Source organism: Oncorhynchus nerka, linkage group LG20 (genome assembly GCF_034236695.1).
Source record: "Oncorhynchus nerka isolate Pitt River linkage group LG20, Oner_Uvic_2.0, whole genome shotgun sequence".
NCBI lineage: Eukaryota > Metazoa > Chordata > Actinopteri > Salmoniformes > Salmonidae > Oncorhynchus > Oncorhynchus nerka.
This window is the reverse complement of record NC_088415.1, coordinates 65,764,178-65,784,823: the sequence shown is the minus strand read 5'-3', so window position 1 is coordinate 65,784,823 and position 20,646 is coordinate 65,764,178. Positions and strand designations below refer to the sequence as shown.

General features: G+C 42.7%; 2 protein-coding genes, 1 long non-coding RNA gene and 1 pseudogene across 3 annotated transcripts; 1 reads left to right on the top strand and 3 right to left on the bottom strand.

Annotated features, from left to right (window-relative positions):
- Window positions 1–3,689: 3,689 nt before the first annotated feature.
- On the bottom strand, window positions 3,690–5,953 carry LOC115102983 (uncharacterized). Its single transcript, XR_003859522.2, has 2 exons — window positions 4,640–5,953; window positions 3,690–4,112 (listed from the first exon to the last, which is right to left on the bottom strand). It is a non-coding gene; the product is annotated as an uncharacterized LOC115102983 (long non-coding RNA).
- Window positions 5,954–6,123: 170 nt separating this feature from the next.
- LOC115102982 (ranBP-type and C3HC4-type zinc finger-containing protein 1-like) lies at window positions 6,124–10,649 on the top strand. The gene is made up of 9 exons (XM_029623492.2): window positions 6,124–6,562; window positions 7,004–7,178; window positions 7,313–7,408; window positions 7,517–7,658; window positions 7,742–7,832; window positions 7,935–8,220; window positions 8,302–8,420; window positions 8,605–8,715; window positions 8,819–10,649. The coding sequence occupies exons 1-9, from the start codon at window positions 6,305–6,307 to the stop codon at window positions 8,861–8,863; spliced, it is 1,323 nt and encodes a 440-aa protein (XP_029479352.1). The 5' UTR covers window positions 6,124–6,304; the 3' UTR covers window positions 8,864–10,649.
- A 537-nt stretch (window positions 10,650–11,186) lies between these two features.
- Window positions 11,187–18,065, bottom strand: LOC115101766 (glycosylphosphatidylinositol anchor attachment 1 protein-like; annotated as a pseudogene).
- A 340-nt stretch (window positions 18,066–18,405) lies between these two features.
- exosc4 (exosome component 4) lies at window positions 18,406–20,030 on the bottom strand. Its single transcript, XM_029623491.2, has 3 exons — window positions 19,826–20,030; window positions 19,160–19,366; window positions 18,406–18,906 (listed from the first exon to the last, which is right to left on the bottom strand). The coding sequence occupies exons 1-3, from the start codon at window positions 19,994–19,996 to the stop codon at window positions 18,547–18,549; spliced, it is 738 nt and encodes a 245-aa protein (XP_029479351.1). The 5' UTR covers window positions 19,997–20,030; the 3' UTR covers window positions 18,406–18,546.
- Between the last annotated feature and the right edge of the window lie 616 nt (window positions 20,031–20,646).

Sequence of the window (20,646 nt, the reverse complement as noted above, 5' to 3'; positions counted from 1 at the left end):
TGCTCCACTATTCACCTAATGGATGCAGATACCTTGGGGCTCCACTATGTAATATTACTATGCGTCTATAGTATACACTGTGCAATACTGTAATAGTTCAAATACTACCGACCGACAGTACCAGCCTTAGTCTCATACAATATCTGAAGGAAAGGAGACATGAATGGGGTGTGAACTGCCTGACCATGGGGGAGAGGACACAAACTCACACACGTTTACCACAATCCTAGCTTATACGTGTGGGTCGGCTGTAACTCACACCACGTTTGTAGCTTATTCTACTATACGTGGGGGTGTTGGCAGGATGTAAGGAGTGTGCTTAGTCCTGCAGTGGTCTACTCTCGTTAAACTAGCTGCTGCATAGCTCGTTCACCGTGGAACAGCAAGAGTCTAAGTAAGATGGCTGCGTCCTGTGTGAGATAAGAGTGGCACGCCTAACGACATGTGAATCACTCTCCGGGGAGAGCTGCAAGCCCACCAGAGCAAAACATACACAGACTCCCGATCTTGCGAAGGTAGGCGCGGTCCCTGAACCCGAAGGCTAATTGGGAGGGTTCTGGTAGATAAACAAGACATAGACAACTAGGACAAACCCTCAGTGCCGCAATACTGGTCTACCAAACCAAGTATCGCCCAGGTTGGAATACGAGATGGCACAAGCCAAACCAAGTGGGGCGACAGCAGAGCAGCCAGATGGAGAGGCTCGCTAGCTGCTCCAGGCTATTGAATAGCTGTGCTTATAAACTCTAACATAGAGCTCTTACCTTGCGAATCCTCTCTGGAATGAGCCAAGAAAAATAAGAGGTGGGAGTGGTACGGCGGCAGCTTTTTAACGGAGGTTGTGGGGGTGCTTTGCTGCAGGAGGGACTGGTGCACTTCACAAAATAAATGACATCATGAGCAAGGAAAAGTATGTGGATATATTGAAGCAACATCTCAAGACATCAGTCAGGAAGTTAAAGCTTGGTCGCAATTAGGTCTTCCAAATGGACAATGACCCCAAGCATACTTCCAAAGTTGTGGAAAAATGGCTTAATAAGGACAACAAAGTCAATGTATTGGAGTGGCCATCACAAAGCCCTGACCTCAATCCTATAGAAAAGTTGTGGGCAGAACTGATAAAGCATGTGCGAGCAAGGTGGCCTACAAACCTGACCCAATCACATCAGCTCTGTCAGGAGGAATTGGCCAAAATTCACCCAACTTATTGTGGGAAGCTTGTGGAAGGCTACCTGAAACATTTGACCCAAGTTAAACAATTGAAAGGCAATGCTACCAAATACTAATTGAGTGTATGTAAACTTATGACCCACTGGGATTGTGATGAAAGAAATAAAAGATGAAAGAAATAATTCTCTCTACTATTATTCTGACATTTCACATTCTTAAAATAAAGTGGTGATCCTAACTGACCTAAGAATGGGTATTTTTATTATGATTAAATGTTGGTAATTGTGAAAAACTGAGTTTATATGTATTTGGCTATGGTGTATGTTAACTTCTGACTTCAACTATATATATATATATATATATATATATATATATATATATATATATATATATATATATATATATATATATATATTTAGGAATGTAGTGAAGTAAAAAATAAAATAAATAAATAGTAAAACAAATACATTTGTTTTATTATTTATTTCACTACATTCCTAAAAAAAACATGTACTTCTTACTCCACACATTTTCCTTGACACCCAGAAGTACTCGTTACATTTTGAATGCTTAGGAGGACAGGAAATGGTCCAATTTACACACCTATCAAGAAAACATCCCAGGTCTACCCTATTGCCTCTGATCTGATGGACACACTAAACACAAATGCTTCATTTGTAAGTTATGTCTGTGTGTTGGAGTGTGCCCATGGCTATCTATAAATAAATACAAAATAAGAACTGTGCCATCTGGTTTGCTTAATATAAGAAATGTTAAATTATTTATACTTTTATACTTAAGTATATTTAAAATCAAATACTTTCAGACTTTTACTCAAGTAGTAGTTACCTGGTTGACTTTCACTTTTACTTGAGTCATTTTCTATCAAGGTATCTTTACTTTTACTCAAGTATGACAATTGGGTACTTTTTCCACCACTGCCAAACAGATTAAATAACACATATTGTATATCTAGCAAGCTAGATTTACTAGCAAACAGTGAGGATTAACAATAATACAACAATTTACAATTTTATATCTCTAAAACTGAAGTTGGTTTTACTATAAAAAATATTTGCCTTAGCGTGCCTGATAGACATGTCTGTAGGTAGAATACTGTCTGCCTACCTATGCACCTAGGCAGACATGTTCTGGTCACTGTGCAAAAGTTGAAGGTTATGCCATATTTATTTCTATTAGGGCGAAATATTGTTGTAAATGTAATCTCTATGACTTTTGATGTTATGTTGGCACAGTTCAACTGTTGTTCAAACTACAATAGAGTCATTTATTTAATTTGTTTGTCTTCGACAATACCGTGGTGCCTGGCTTCTTCCTGGGGTGGATTCTAGACACAAACAGAATGACTTTGCCTGTGTCTCATTGCAGCAGAACCGTATACCGTGAACTGAATCCCACTCGAGGGATGAGACTTTATGCTGGACTTCAAGCAGATGACTCATGAGGAGCTGAATGGCAGTTTGATCATAACAACACTCCTCCCACAGCTTTACACGTATTCCCTGATCATACTGTATGTTTCTTTGTGAATAGTAATTTCGTTCATGACCACCAGCTCTCTTAGCTACAGATTGTTACACCAGAGAATGTGATTTAACCAAAAATGTTGGTATCCATTCCTCGAAATTACAGGATAAATACTGTTTGCTGTAGCACAGAGAATTTTCTACCAACCTTAGCGATGCCGTCTTCGTCCTCGATTCGGGGAAACATAAAATGTCCGTGTCCAGTTGCAGGGGGTCAGTTTGAATTTGGAAAATGCTCCATTACTCTTTTTGCTCCATTTAATAAAAAAAAGGTTTTATTTAACTGCTCCATTTAAGTAATCCAACAATGTGTACAATGTCATCTTGTTCTTTCAAGTCTTCTCTCATTGATCGAGACAGGTATCTGTCATCATGGGGGCACCGAGTGGCGCAGCAGTCTGAGGCACTGCATACAGACCCTAGTTCGATTCCAGGCTGTATCACAACCAGCTGTGAGTGGGAGTCCCATGGGGCGGCACAAAATTGTCCCAGTGTCGTCTGGGGTAGGCCGTCATTGTAAATAAGAATTTGTTCTTAACGGACTTGCCTAGAAATAAAATTTAAATCAGGACACAGCACTTTGGGGTGGACACCCACCGGTCTCGATCAATGAGAGAAGACTTGAAATAGACAAGATATTGGTAAAAATCTTTGGGTAAATGACATTATCTGTTGTAACAATCTGTAGCTACAGTTCTCTGCACTTGTGTGTCTCTACACATGAGACACAGTGAAGTGTATTACACTGTTCATACAACAAATGTATGTTTCATTTACCATATAACATTCTTGTTAAATACCCAGTTCTCAAGAGTTAGCATTAAATAGTGTACACTCCCCTGTATTTTAGATTTGGACAAATAAACATTCTTCAGATATCATAATGCCTAACATTTGTTTGATACTCCAGAGCCCTGTACAGGTTAAAGAAATATATTCTGTGAATCCATAAAGACAGACAAATTTCGAAGATTGATAGAAAATATCCATATTTATTTGATGGTGGTTCTACACGGTCTTATGCTGAGCAATACTGGCTTTGTTTACACAGGCCGCCCAATTCTGATCTTTTTCCCACTAATTGGTCTTAATCACATCAGATATTTTTCAGAACCGATCTAATTGGTCAAAATACCAATTAGTCAAAAAAAAAAATCAGAATTTGGCTGCTTGTGTAAACGCAGCGATAGTCCTTTATCCGGCTTCGGTACACTGGCAATGATGTTTGGCATGGTGGGCTGGGGAAGCTGAGACTCTTTGTGCTTATGGCGAATGGTCTTGTCCTGTCTGCGGTGAACGGCCAGCTGGATAAGACTCTACCGAATGCGGTGTAGGTCTTCTTAACCACCAACTTTTTGGACCTCTTGCAGAAGATTTGCTGGTACTGCATGTCTCCTGGAAAGAAATGGTTGTGGTGTTAGTATTTTACACATTTTGTGGAAGGGATGTAGGGCAACACATCTTTGTTGGTAAAGCTGTCAACCAAATGGGACTAGCTAGCGTATTGTTTAGGGACAAGGACATTGGGAGGGGCTTTTGAGAGGAAAGATCAGTCAACAAAGTGAATGGGCTGGGGTCCACATTTTGGTTTTATGCCCTAGCTGATTCAAATAATCAAAGCTTGATGAAGAGTTCATTATTTGAATGAGCTGTGTAGTGCTAGGGCAAAAACCAAAATGTGCACCCCTTGGGGTACCCAAGTTTGGGAAATGCTGGTCTAAGCACAACCCCAAAAAACTTGCCTCAGTTAAAAGTACTGTCTTTAAACCTCCCCCAGCCCATTGACTTAGACAGATCATTCTTGTCAATAGTAGCCCTTTGCAGGGGCTTTTTGTAGACATGTCTTTTTATTGTGTTTTGAGAATTTTCAGAGAGAAGAATGAGGTGGTGCTGTCATTACTGTTGGAGTCTTGATTTTATACCTTTCGGTGTCCCCTGCTGGTTTCTGTCCCACAATCTTGTGCTCCATAATCGCAATGTGTGCCCGCTCCCTCATGCTTTTGTACCCAAAATGCCGCCACTTTGGGGTGTTTTTCAGCAGGTTGTGTGGAATGACTCCAGATAACCTGAGTATTAAATTGATTACATGGTCTGAAAGGTGCTCTGTGGTCCCACAGAAGTTCTGAGATTGCTGGGATGTTGTTCATTTGAAGTACACAATGCCATCGTCCAAGTTTGTGAGCATGCCCCATCTACCTTAGTGGGCAGTATCTGCATTTGCTATTAATGCCGGACTTTGTGGTTCATTATGAGCAGACAAATATACAGGAAGTCAAAACTTCATAATTCTACCAGTGAAATGAAAATGTGCTAGTTCTAGCTTGCGGTTTGGATAATGTTTAAGATAAAAAATGTCATGTTTTTAATATAGTAATGACTATATGCCGTGGCAGAGCAAGGGTGAAATTTCCCTTTAAGCTTGAAAAGCTGGTGAATGGCAAGTTGAACGGTTGCTTCCTGGGCTTAAGGAGAATCGCCATATTCCATGTGTCCTGTAAAGCCATATTCTGGTTCAGATCGTAGTCAGATATGACTGTATTGCGCAGCAGAGCATGAGCAAATGGCTCGGCTTCAAAATGTTATTGATCAATTTAGTGATACCCGAGCCCTGCCCGTACCTTAGTTATGGATTAAAAACAGGCCTTACCCACCCCTAACATGAAGTTTAATGTCGGGTAGCAGAACTCTACTTTGCAGCATGAATGGAGATTATTTTATGTACAAACCAGTCCATGGGGGATATGAGCACAGATAGAACAATGAGACAGCTATTTCACCCGGATGTATAAATGTGAAGCATCCACTTGGCGTTTCCCCTCACTACCAAATATGGTTGTGAGAGGAAGCCCACTGGCCAGCAGTGGGAGAAGATGGAACGAGATGGATTTTGGCCGACATTCCCCAAATTTTGTCATCGATGAAACATTTGATCTCAATACAGTTTTCTGTTCTCAAAACTAGAATATGTTATGAACAGAGTGGACTAAGTTTTGTAGACTTTACCCTTTGCAAAACTTTTTTTAAATGCCAATGCCCACTATGACTAATTTGTTCCCGTTGGAAACGGCAGGCTGTGGTCCATCTTGTGTATAGCCAGTTGCATAGATTCCATTTGGACGGTAAGATGAAACGACTCAATATCGCTAGTGAACGCGTTATTATTGTATTATACTCACTTTAAGTATAATTGATTGTTTTCCTCCTCATTATCAATAATATACTTATTTGTCATTGGATATATTATTATAATACCGAATACAGCATTCATTAACGTTGCATTAATTAACACGGTGTGCAAAAGCTGTTGTTTTTTTCCATCTCGATCTCGGACCATGTTTATTAAGACCGGTTTCCATCGGAGGTAAATAAAGAACGAACCAAGCTACTTCCTGTTTTGATATTTTTTTTGGAGGGGCTGTTTCGTTTCGCTATCGTAGCTAGGAGAGATACAAGCCAGATATCTGCAATGAAACTCTATCACTTTACTAACATGTAGGCTGTTAAAAAACAAGACTGATACAACTAGCGATACCGACATAACTACCGTTGTGCTTTGGAGGTTCCAACTGTTTTTGTGCTTGTGGGATATGGCACTGAGTTCTGGCGGTTGGGGTAAACCGCCTGTGCCAGCCCCGTCCCAGTCTGTACATGGCGGGCCCGCGCTGGCTAACTGCAATACCGTCTTGATGTCGGTACGGGTGTCGGTTTGCCATTCGGGTATTCGACCGCTTTGCCTCCCTGGAGCTGGCGATGAGGCTCTCCGTCTTCAACTTAGCATGGACCCCAGCAAAGCTGGAGAGTTTCGGCTAGCACTGAGGGACATTAGCGGAAGCGGCCGTAGTGTGGTAAGATACACTGCTCTGTAACGTCTAGATCTACTGTATCTCGACCCCTGATATAATGCCATGCAATACATTTCATGCGTTGACATGAGAAATTGCACGCGTTTGTTTGTTTGTTTGTTGGAGCAACATTTGTTTACAGAAAATACAGTAGTCACTGAATTGGAATCTTGTTTAATCAAATACTACAGTAATCCCATTGGTGGGAACCGATGTCTTGTGGTGATTACAGTTTACTTATCTGTCCTTGTGTTTGTCTGTACAAGGGAAGACAACATTTTCTTTATGGAAGATTATTCCAGCATGTAAACAACTAAACATCAAAGTTAGCACATTGCCACTGGGGTTACAGTTTGTCCCTCTAAGGTGAAGTAGGTCCATATCCACGAAGTCCACAAAGATTAGAGATCTAAGCAAATTATTCTCTTTATTTCTTTCTCCCAGTTCATTGCGGAGTTTGACCTGCGCTCTGTGCAGTATGAGGTCAAGTCCCCATGCCTTCACGAGATGCGCTTGGCCACGCCCCCTCATGACTGTATCCGCTTCAACTTCCGCTGTGACCTGGAGGCTGAGCAGTGGGCCACTGTGGTGATGTCATCACTAAGAGAGGCACACAGAGGTCAGAGGGCATGGCAGTCTTTTTCCTCTTGTCTGCTTGCTTAGATGCATTCATGTTATTGTGTATTAGAAGAGTGTCTTCCTAGTATACCATACTATGGCTAGCACAATTGACCACTCTCTCCCTCACTGTAGTTGCTGTAAATAGTTCCCCACATCCTATGGATGACCGACAGCAGCACGAAGCAGCAGCTCTAGAACAGCGCAGCACAGCCTCCTTACCACTCACTGGTGAGTACCCTCACCACACGATTCCCCCACTCTCTCTTTCTACCACATTTGCAAGACTACACAGGGTAAATTTTTCTGTGTGCGAGTGAACATGTTCTCTCTCTGAAGAGGAGCTGTGCTTGGAGCTTGCCCGGGCGATCGAGGCAGGTGACAGCCAGGGCGCTGCTCAGCACGCGTCTGCTCTAGCTCGTCAGAAGGCAGTGCTCACTATCCAACTGTCTGAGAAGTGTTATGCCGAAGGAGAGATAAGGTGAGAAATAACAGGCAGTAGCTTGGGAGTAGTCCGAAAGAACATGGATAATTTGTGCTAATGAAGTTTCATGTCTCTTGCAGTTTGTCTGTGGCAGTGGAAGACATCTCCTCTTCCTGTTGCGTCACAGTGAAAGTCTTTCCCCACATGACTGTCGCAGCACTCAAGCAGCAGGTCAGATACATTTCTGTCTCTGTTTGCTAGAATACTTGGGCTACATTCGGCAAATGAAACTGTCCACAAATCATTCTCTCCTCTGTCATTGCTCTCTCTCAGGTGTTTTTGGAGTATGGCTTTCACCCTCGCGTGCAGCGCTGGGTGATTGGACAATGCCTGTGCACAGAGCCTAGGTCCCTGGCCTCGTATGGGGTCCAGAGGGATGGGGATACGGCCTACCTTTACTTGGTCTCAGCCCGCCATGCCCGCCTCACCCGCCAGCTATTCCAGCAGGACCAGGAGGGTGCCCACCTCACCCCATCTCCGCCTACCAGCAACGGGCCTCTTTCCCAGGACTGGAGGGGCTACAGCACCCTGCCCTCCAGGCTTAGCCACAACACCCAGGGTAAGTTTACCTCTTGGCATGCACTTGCGCACATGCTCATGCATGACTGAACTCCTTTTTCATTGTTGTGCTTGGCTGTAGGGAGCACCGGAAGTGGGGCCGAGAGGTTGGGTACGAGCGAGATCCGAGACGCCCTCAACCTGGAGACGCTGCATCTTAAAGATAAACCTGATAAGCCCAGCAAAGCCAGTAAAACACAGGTCAACCCCGATGTTTAAATTTGTGATTGACAGTTTTTACGCAAGATGATCGAGTTAAGCGCCTACTCTTCCTTTACTTGATAGTTCCATGTAGCTGGTTTCCCGCTCGGATTTCACTGGTTGTGATACACTAATAGAAAGTTCCTACTCTCACACACATCCTCTCTGTCCTTCTGATCTGCAGACCGAATGGGCGTGTCCCTCCTGCACCTTCATCAACAAGCCTACCCGACCAGGCTGTGAGATCTGCAGTACAGCCAGACCTGACTCACGCAAGCACAGCCGCATACAACAGGTACTGTATCTATGGGATGCCTACAGACAGATGGCACACATCACCGTTTATTCTCCCTTTAGTAAACTACATTATTTTCTTTATTCTCATCTGTGTGATAAAGGAGAAAGGAAGAAGAGAGGAGCAGATCAGTGCATTGAGCAGTTAACTGCCTCAACCGTAACCTATACAATAATCTGGAAGACTGATCACTCACACACCAACTTAGAGCTACAAACTCACCACCACTACTGACATACTATGATGACAAACCTCTGGACGCTGCAGCACAGACATGGAACTCCACTTGCTGAGGCTCACAAAAGGAACTACCTGTATAGTCAATGAGCTGGCTTTTGACTCTGTGGACATGAGTCAGCATCCTTTGCCTTGTGGCAGACTTTACCATTTATTTATTTTACATAAGGGATGGGGGGGGGACTAGTCTAATATTTATTTTAGAGGGGTGGGTGGTGCTTCTCTCATCCCTCTACCTGATATATCTCAGATGAGATAATATTATATATATTTGAAGTTGGCCAACTGTGAAAGTTGATACTTTGAAAGCTGAAAAAAGCTGTTTTTAAAACCAGGGCCTGTATTCAAACAGTCTCAGAGTAGGAGTGCTGGCTGTCCCAACCCCCCAAAAAATATTGGTCGACCGAAAGTAGTCTGTTCTTTCGACCAATCGATTGGTAAAAAAAAATATATATATATAGGCACACCCTATGTGTTTTATTAAAATCAACTATTTTCACTGAGCTTGTCTGCTGCTTTTAATGGCGCTGCCAGGTAGCCTTGGTTGACTTCTATGCGTAATCAGGTGCATGTCTTTACTCAACATTGAGTGCTCCAAACAAAAAGACTGAGTAAATTGACAACTAAAAAATGGAATGAAATAAACCTAAACTTGTTTCTCACAAGTGTACCATAGGTTGTGCGCTCTGCAAACAGTGTCCACTTTGACAATGAGAACAGTAAAAGACTAATAATAATGAATGCATTCACAGAAACTACCGTAAATAAATTAACGGTAAATGTACTACTGGTGATACGGGTGTGCCATCCTCGCGGCCTCCAATGGATCTGTACATCGAGACAGGCGCGAATCAGACAGGTCTTGTGTGCCATAAAAAAATACATTTGACTGCTCGGCTAAAATATTGGTCGCCCAAACAATCGACCAGTTGACTAAATGGGGTGAGCCCTATTAGGATCAGATTAGATCATAATTAAATCAACATGGGGGACCTGATCCTAGATCAGCACTCCTACTCTGAGACAATGAGGGGATTTGATTAATGCCCCCGGTGAACCGGGTAAGAGTTGATTGCGTTCGTGTTGGAACCGAGCATGAGCCAGGTGCCCTTCTTTTGACGGTGAAGTCAGCTCAAAGCAACCATGATGTAGGTTAAGCAGGTGGGGTAATGAGGAGGCTTCTGTGTTTTCACATGCAAACATGATTGCGTGGATAAAAAACACTGACAATGAAAACTAGTTAAATTCTAACTGGTATTTTATGTAAAAGATGTTTCTGAACGATGCATCAGGATGCCTTGTTGACAACATGACCGAGCGGCGCAGATTGCTGTTTGATTTGAGATTGGCGCTTCTCTCTCACCGCTTTTGCCTGTTCATGGTTCAGCTTAATCAGGCACCCTCAGTGTGAATACAGGCCCAGGTCTTGTCTGTCATTGGTTGGTGCCATATTGTTTTATAGGAGAGGAATTGCTTGCTAGGAGGCTGTGGAAGTGACAGGGTTTTAAAGTGCTTTTATTTTTATAACATTGTATTTTAGTGTTTAACAGAATGTTTGGCAATGTTAATGTTGACGTGTAATGCGTTTCACCTACTTTCCAATACGTTTCTGTCTGGACTGTGATAGTGAATGTTTTGTTTTGTCAGAAACATGACTGTATAAAATGGTGTTAACTGAATAAATGTAAGTTAATCAAGTTTGAATTAAGTTTTTATTTGAGCATTTATAAATGAGTTCAAATACTTTTTTCTAAACATTTGAAAGTAAAGACAATTCTTAGTTCATACAGTAGATGCAATTATGGATGTTTTCTGGGGGGCTTTATTTACCATGAGGTTGGCAGTAGGATGGTGCTGCCTCCTTAACATTCTCTTTTGTCCCTTCCAATGTCAGTGGTACTGTTGTTCAGTTTGATCAACTAGCAGAATATTCACTAACATAACTAAGAAACATCCAAAATAGTTGCAGGTATGTATTTGGGTATGATAAACCAAAACAATCCCATGCACACAAGCCTGAACCCAATACAACCTTATAGTTGTAATTCTGCCACACAAGCCCAACCTAATGCACTTAACCACTCCCGGGCATGTCAGTCAGTCTTAATCCTTGGTGAAAGGTCAGACCTGAGCACACCTCAGTTCATTCCATAAATGCAGGTCTAGAACCCATTTCATACTTCAGGATAGGTGGAGTTCCCATAAAGACAGGTCTGGGACCAGTCTTCCCCCTGTTACTTCCAGAAGAGGATGTTCCAGAGCAGCAGCCAGCAGGGGTAGATCGGCAGAGCCAGGAGCGGATAGACCAATGAGTCGTAGAGGGCGTGGTCCAGAATGCCCTATGAGATGACGGACAGAAAGAGCATCCAACCGTCTTGCAGGGAGACGCAGTAGAGCAGAGTGCAGCCGGGCTCAGCAGCACCATGATGGCTGCAGATGGAGAGAGGGTAAAGACAATACTACAGAACTCTGGTAGGGAAACTTAACAGTGGAGCACCGTGACTGTCGACAACACTTCGACAGTGAAGGAGGGAGTGAAACATTACATGTACACAATATCCTCGCACTCAAGGAACAGTGGAACTAACACTGCATTGTTCCCTTAGGGCTCGATTCAATCCGTAGCACAGAAGACCTGCACTGAGTTCACGGTAAACACTGCATATGTCGGCCCAAACGGAAAATAACCTTTCAATTTCAATAGCGCTACAACGCTGATCTACAGAGCTACGGATTGAATCAAGCCCTTAGACATTAAACTTGAGTGCAACATCAATGAGAAGACACATACTGAGAAGTATTACTTCTATAAGAAGCACAGGGAGAAACTTGTGGGTGAGAGTATTATTTGGGTGTGTGTGGTGTGATGAAGGCAGTGATGGGCACCAGGGACAGAGCCACGATGAAGCCCAGGGAGAAATTGATTAGGGCAGTGCAGCCCAGTAAAATGGCCAGGTATAGTAGAGCTACCAGCTTCAGCATCCTCCAGCCCTGCTCTGTGACCTGTCCTTGCCTAGAGGGAGAGAGTAGACAAAAGCCCTGTTTATACTTGGTGCTAACATTATCAATAAAGTGTAAACTGATCTGGATGGTCAAACCATTGAAATAATCATTATACCGGCCACTAAAATCATTGACAGATAGCACAATACTGACTTATGGCATCAGTAACTGTCTTAAGATAAAGAAATTCATTTTATTTCTAAACAATATATGTAAAATGTGCATACAGGGAGGCACCAGCTAATCTGATGAAAATGCACAATGGATGGTTAAGGGATCCATTTTAATACAATGTGTAGAAGGGTGAAATGAAAATGTAAGTGTTATCGTCGCACCACAACGCAATTTGGAACATATCCCGCCCATGTTTCATGTGGCTGACACGTGGTAATGTTAAATAACGGTATTGTTTTTTTGGCATTGTGTTAATTAGTAATACGCTCAACTTTTACTGGTACGGCGTACCCGCACTATTTATTTTGCTGGATCGGTTTAGGCAGAGATTAGTGGCCGATAACGAGACGCGTCCAGACAGCAGTGGACGCATAAATTCAGACTACATGTGATTAGGTTACACATAGTAACCGCTGCGCCACTCAGAAAGCCCTTCTATATTTCATTCTATGATTACACCTAGGCTATTAAAAATTGCGTGCACACAGGGAGTCCCGTACCAGTAAGAAATGAAATCTACTTTCACCCCTGGACGCAACAAACCTTGATCAGATAGTGATTAGATCATATCACAATACTCATGTTAGAGCAAGGTGTCACTGAGGCTGGAGTTACAAAAAGGGACATGGTGAAAGGAAATCATTTACAGCAGCCACAGTATCTTCAAGGTGTGTGTGATAATTGGGGAAAACCTGGCATAGATGCATATTTTTAGTGTGTGAGATAAGATAGCTATGCAGGTTGTGCAGTTTTTTTTCAACAAGCACATTGAGTAGCCAGACATAGAAGAGTAGCCAGCCACACAGCGAAAATTATTGAATACTTTTGAGTTTACCTTCCAGATTGGAAAAAATTGAAAATGTATGCATTCAGTGTATTGTTTGTTTTTTGGGGATATTGTCTAGGCCTATATGATCATGAGTATTTTCTAAGTAAGAGAACATTAAACATTTTTTAACATTTAACCTGTCTTCACTTGAGATTAAAGTATATTTCTGCAAGATATGTTGCCACAATGTTTGTTCTTCAAATTAAAACAGAAATGGAAGTAAATAGCCCAAATAGTTTTTTATTTTATTAAAGGTTACATTTAAAATCAAACAAATTGTGTGATGAGCACTTTTCAAATGGAAAAATTGGTCTCTCAAATAAATAGAATAGATGCACAATTAAGATATGGGTCCATACATGTTAAGAGAAGAGAAAACGACAAATTCGTGTTAAATTCGTGTTTGCAACTCTGTGAATTGCAGTATGTCATTTATTTTAAAAAAAACAATACTTTAACATCTGACCCACAGATTAATTTAAGAATCTTGTAAGAGTCTGCTGACTTCAACAGGCTTCAAGCTTCCTTTTAAAGAGGCATTTTCTTAGCTATCTGCACTACAGGTATGATTGAAGAATGAAGGAAGTATTAATCATGGGCTTTGATACCCAGAAATCAGCAGTTGACTACTCCATTGTCAACACGTTGATTAAATCAGTAGACCTGTATCAATATCTTTGAAAATACCATAGAAGTATCATTTAGCTTTTTCAATCTGTTTTCTTGTATCATATTTTGGACCAGTGTGAGAGTGTCGCTCCACTAGCCTACCTATTGTTCCTGCAGATAATAGCCAAAAAGTCTACCAGTGTGCAACTGATGAGTCAATCACTTTAACATCACTGTCTGGCAAGTCCTGGTGAACTTCATATCAAAAATACAAATTAGAACTTTAGTTTACTTGTCCCAATGTGATATCATAGACATAACTACATTGTATGATTTGTGAATGTAAAGGATATGAGATCGCCTTTATTCAGACAGTTCCAAACCATTTATAAACCAGTCAAGCTTGCTGTTCCTCAATCAAATCAGAGTAAGCCTATGCGCCAGCACTTCGTGGCTGTATACGAATTGCAAAGGAAAATAAATGAATGTGCCAGAAAACAATAGGCTGTGTAGATGACAATAGCAAGTGAGGACCACAGTTTCAGTCTCGGACACAGGAAAGTGTTGCACAGCCATCTGCTGAGAGAGGATGGGGAGGGTGTACAGAGCTACCCCTGTCATATGACTGATCACTACTGGAGTCAGTATAGTGTCGTGGAAATGTCCTGTATTTACCAAATCATGAGAGCAAACCACACACAAGTCAGTTATCATAAAGTCCATCTTTAATTATATGAGCTCCATCACAACCCTGTGACTCTCAGATCAATTCAGTGTCTATAAATTAATTATCTGGGAGTCCTTACACATTGCAACTGAGATCCTTTATAGCAAAGACACACATAGCCAGACAGCATTGGCTATAAATTATCGTTCAGCTTTGTCTCCTAAACTATGTTCTCATCTCGCTCTCAGGACCATAAAACAAATCCTCATGAACAGGCATATATCAAATACACCCCTCCTGGACAAGATCACAGAGACACAGTGACTGGCACACAGACATTGTGGAGCCAAGAGATAATTGGTTTAAAAGATATGTTTACATATGAAGACGAGCTTGACCCCTCCCCTCTCTGCGGCCCAAGTAACTGACCCCATGACAGAGAACAGATAACTGCAACCGGCCAACAGTATTATCCAAAAATAGACACTCTGATGAGAAGTAACTCACAAGCATATAATGAATATAAAACGTCTTATCTATGTTACCCAACAATAGACAGGATCCCTGAGCTGGAGGACAGAGAAAGTATTCCAACCCATCCTCCCCTCTTAGCCAATTCCAACCATCCTCCCCTCTTGTCCAGGTCTCCCTTTGGAAAAAGGTAATCTGACATCAATTGGACTACCTGGTTAAATAATGGTTCAATAAAACTAGAATCCCCAAGGTCCCAGAGGTCGATAGACACATGCAGCAGCATGACAGCCAGCTGGCCGAAGGTGGGCATGTAATAACCACTGGAGGCAAAGTGAGAGAGTGAGGGCATGAGAAGTAGGACTGGTGCAGATGCTCCAGGAGGTTGTTCAGCTTCCGGTATATCCCCTCCAGGAGCCTGAGGATGAGGGGGACACACAGGTTTATTTGCATGGAATTTTAAGAGTGAAAATGTCACCATAGAAAATACAAAAATGTTAAATGTTTTCTGATCATCTGAATTGAAGCTTGGACATCAGTAGCTGACCTGCCGATGGTGGTGGTGTCGGTCTTGTACTGTCTGAAGGTGTTGATGCCCCTGACGGTAGCAGTCTCTATGTTACGGATACAGTTATCCTGTGTGTGTGTGTATCCTGTGTGTGTTTCTTTTCTCTCCTTCTCCCCTCACAGGTGAAAATCATCACTCCCCAATCAGTCAACAATCAATCATCAATCAGAAGACACACCTCCTCCTATTTCCTACCCTATCACAGTTCCTTCCCCATGGTTTAAAAACCCCATCATTTGTTTGTTCCCAAGCAATCTCTAGCAATCTCTCTGTAAATGCCATGTCTGTAGGTCTCTGTGTTTCACTCTCGCTTTGTGTCGTAACCTCTCTTTTGTTTAAGCACCTCATAGCACTTTGTCATCACCTGTGAGTATTGTTTTTGGTTATGGTGTTTGTTTGTTGCTGGTGGGAAAAGGGGAAACCAAGACAAGTCGCCCATGGGCATACACTACCCGTAGGTGAACTTTGTTAAATACACTAGTTAGAACTGGGCGGACCACCCACTGTATTTTTGGTTAGTTAGTTAGCTGTTGTTAAAGTAGGCTAGTCTAGCTTAGGGGTGTTTTTGAATACTTATTGTTTCTTTCCTTGGGTCCAGCTCAGCCCCTTTTCCTGCCCCCCCCCCCCTCCCCCCATTACCGTGTGTTTATAAATAAACCTGGAGTTTGACGGTAGATTTCTGTTGTCGTGGTTATTTCGTTCACACTTTTACTTTGTCACAATAATAATTTGCATGAGTTATGTTACGGGTCTCATTACCATCCCCCCTAGACTGTCGGGCCAAAAGGGATTCGTAACACTCTATATGGTATCTAAGGAATGGGCCGTGGTTCCCCCAGGGTCGCCCGCTGGCCTGCTTCAACACCATCATGGTCTGGGCCGCGTGGATGTAGCCCAACGTACTGTATCAGTCATTCCTCTGTAGCTGGGCAGTCGGATAATTAAACGTGTTACTACTGGCTTGTCCTTACCTGACACAAATACAGAGGAAGGGACAAGCTGAAATGTTTGTGGTGTGCTATTATTAGACTTTAAAAAAAATCAAAGTACCTCTGCAAGTATATCAAATAAATTACTCACTGAAGTAACTGCTGGCATTTGGATTTCCTCCTTACCTTGCACTGGATGGTACACAGGTTCACTATCTTCTGGCAGAAGGCTTAGAAGAGGTTGTCCAGGTTTGGCAGCTAGCCATTGAGCCCCTCCAGAACCAGGTGCAGACTGGTGATGATGTCACTGCACTGCTCCAGAGAAAGTGCTGCCTGGATGGAGCCACCTCTCCCCTGCAGCAGAGACCAGTCACCACCTGGGGGACCCAGAGTGAGGCACAGTGGTGGCAGGTTTGGGGTTGATGGTACAGAGACATTTAGAATACATACAGAGTCCATAATGGTGTCTCTACGACTGGTGCATTACAGGGTTACATCATTACAGAGATGCAGGTAATGACCATTGGTGTTGGTGTGGTGGTATCCCTCGAGCCAGGCCTGCATGCCGATCAGGTCATGTTCATTCACCAGAAAGGTATCCTTAGCCCAGTGGATCTGACCTGAGAAGAGACCGAATCATTGACTGATTAATTAAAGAAAGGAGGTAGGAGTGTATGCTTGTGTGGTGCTTCTCCAATGGTCTGTGTAAGTAGTATGCTTACTCCTGAAGTACTGGGCAAGGCCCAGCCTGGTTGTCGTTGTTTCCCTCGCCACAGGGGGCACCCAGCACCAGGGCATCAGTATGAGGGGCTCTGAGGGCCCGCAGGATCCCATAAATGTTAGTGCCATGCACCATCTGACCGAGACTGACAGACAAACAAACAGAGAAAAGGATGAGTGAGAGAAAGAGAAGAAAATAAAGCCTGAGAGGAAAGAATGCGTCTGTGTGAAAGTGTGCACGCACTGGGATCAAATTAAATGCATGTTTAGACATCTTTGTCTTAGCACACACTCGCATATCTCTCTTTGTTTTCATCGGGGAAGGGAAGTTTGCAGGTGAAGCTCTGAGTAAACACTTTCAGCCCTTGAGACTGCATAGTATACACCAGCCAATCCACTGGCATCCCACTACAGAGAAGAGAGGAGAGAAATGCAGAAGGAATATTATGGGAGAGGACAGGGGGATTATATCATTCTTACAGCTGGAATTGTGATAGGTAAATTACGCACTGAATGTCAAAATTGGGGTCAGTGATAGGAAGGGCAGATCATTTTCCCTGACACTAGCGATATGCTATAGGAAGAAGGCTTTATCAGGCTGACTCACCCTACTTTTATAGGGGAACAATTTAAATGATACCCTACAAAGTGGATTGGGTACATCAGGAGGATGCCCAGTTCCATTCCATTCCCTAACGGATTCTCCCTCAGGATTCTACAAGGACTCACCAAATTGGTGTATTGTGAAACAGGTGAGAAGGTCGGTCAGGGCTCACTTTTGGTTTGGGTCAGACAGCAGTCCCATATTGTTGCCTTGTACCACTCACACTGGCTCAGCTGGACCCTAGGAAACTAAGACTCACGCAATAATATTCAATAATGTTGCGTTAGCTTTAGCGCTCAACATCGTTAACCTAGCTAGCTAACGTACCTGCTAACCCAATATCGATTGGGAAGATGTGTTAGCTAGCGTCATAGAACCAGCTACGTTGAACGCGCAAATACCTAAACGGTGTTTATTTTCAACCAAACAATGCGTCTTAATACCTTTACAAATGTGTAGTTGTAAGCCAGAGCCTACCTCTCGGGCACAGTAAGGGTAACACCCAAGATGACAGGTGCAGCTAGGCCATACTGCGCAACATGTTTTTCCTAGTTTCTTACCGGACTATTGTGTGACGGACCAACTCAACTCTCGCTTTAGCAAAAAACACACTTTACATGTTACGTTTATATTTTGTTCAGTATATATAAATCACAGTATTGCCATTTATGACTGTCTCTCCCTGATGGTTTGGAAGATGACCTTAACAAAGTTTCACAGAAATCTATTTCAAAAACACACGGTTCAGGTGATGCTACAAATCATTCGTTTTATTTTTGCTGATTGATTTACCTGATGTAGACCCTTATCTATGGCTCTCTGTCAACCAATCATCTCAGTCAAGTTTATAGATCATTCAAAACAGACAGAACACATCAATGGGTTTAGATTTCATTTTTTAATAAAGCATTTCATACAAAAGCATAACACGATTGTACAATAAAAATAAGTTTACTCCATCTGCTTCTCTACCTTCCCTGCCTTTCACGCAGACCAATCTACCCCAAAGTCCAAGCTACATCACTCTCCAGTCAGCGCAGACACCTCCTGTAGATGCTGCCTCACCACCTCGTCCAACACTTTGCTGACGCCCTTACAGGCCGTCATTGCCGCCTCCATCAGTGTCTCTAGGTGGTCCTGGTGGAGTCGGGCGTCCATCTGTAGCAGGGCAATGTGCCCGCCACGAGGCAACAATGCCAGGGCCAGTGATGTGCCCCCTCCACTCTCTTCAGCATGGCACAGGTCTGCCAATGGGGTCTCATCCACAAAGCCTGCAGTGCAGGCGCACACATAGTCACGCATGGGGATGCCCGCATCGACTACTGCCAGAGTAGCGGCGTTCACACACGCGCTGTAGTTCCCTCCATCTGACTGCAAGATCTGAGAAGGAAGAGGGAGTGTGAAATGTTTTAATTCAATTTAGGTTGTTTTTTTAAACCCCATGTTTCAGGGTTCAAATTGATGAAGAAATCTCTATACCCGAGAAAATGAAACTAACCAAACAAAATTTAAAATTGGTTCCAAATCCCAAAGACAGGATATACAACCACTTTAATTTCACCATTTTATGGATAGCATCAGACTCCACCACAACCCATTTTATAGTTCATTCATATCTGAAATAGTGTGGTACCTTGACATAAATGTCTATTTGAGAGCGTGGGTACAGATTAGTCAACACTGCTGCCTCGAAAGTCTGCTTGAGGTGAAGGCTCATCTCTGTGGACTTGCGGTCCCCGTGGGGTCTTCTCTTCCTCTCAGCTGTACTGAAGGTAGCCATGCTGTATTGGCAGTTGATGACAGCACGGTCATGGAGTGTCTTGCTGCGGGAGCCTCGCACCTGGAGAACAGAGTACATTTGATTTTAAATGCGCTCCTATCGAACCCCCCAACTGCAGTCTCACTGATTCTTCAGGTATTGAGCCAACTGTTAATTCTCAATCACTGCATTGGTGGCAGCGGTAATACACCCTCACGTTATCTTGGGCCATAGGTGGGAAAGTGTAGTCTCCCTGTGTATACTACCACATCTACTAAGAGGTCTGGACCCGAGGCACAGGTGGGAGTGTGCAGGGTTGCTAGTTTAGCTCTCTAGACTAGAACCAGGGGGCTGAACACATTAACGTTAGCTATGTTGGAAAAATTACAAGTTGGATAAACAAACTGATCTGAAATGCTAGCCGAGGTGAAGCAATTTCCATAGCTAATTAATCTCAGTTGTATGTAAACTAGCGTGTTATCTATGTAACGTTAGCTAACAAGGTATCTTGCTAACACGCGATTTTAGCAAGAAACTTACTTCATGAGGACCATACACAACTGCCAGCGCTTTGGTATTTCCCTGTTCTATGTACGCAGACCCGTCAGCTTGGGCAAATACACCCATACGAGCTTGTACTTTCCGCAGTTCAGCAGCTTTTCTTCCATCAAGACGATATCCTTGATCTGACAATAACTCCAGGCCTGCCATATTTCAACGTTTGAACTGGCAATAAAAAAAAAACTACGCACGTGTTTTATACACTACATTACCCACACGCCCACTGGAGTAGATACGGTGGCTTTAGGCAACCGAAATAGTGATGTACAGTTCGCGAAATAATATTTTCACTGACTCGATTTTTCGTTTTTCTGAGTGACTCATTCATTTCAGTCGTTCGTTTGACCTACTAGTGCTGGTTGTAATGGGACAAACAGCAGGATTAATACACGCTCCTACGGCCCAAGAGATATGCTCCAACCACTAACTGTCTGTCATATGAGCGCAGTAAAATAGATCACGAAATAAGCATAGAGAAGAACAATACATGTTTAGAACGGACAATTATTCACATGATGCAAGAATGAGTGCAATTAATTGATTATTGAATGGTATGGACACAGCTTTGTACAACCAAAACATGCACAGCCTCTGCTCAAATTACTCGAACACGATTCGTTTGGGACTGTGCTTATCACCCTCACAACAAGCAATGCATTCCGCCAAGAGTTGTTCACAATATAGTTTTGTTGCGCCACAACTAGACCTAGTTTCAAATGTATCAATAAATAATATTATTTGTATGCCTAGCAATCAACACATATACATTGTTTAAAGCACACGTTTACAAGTCTTGTCAC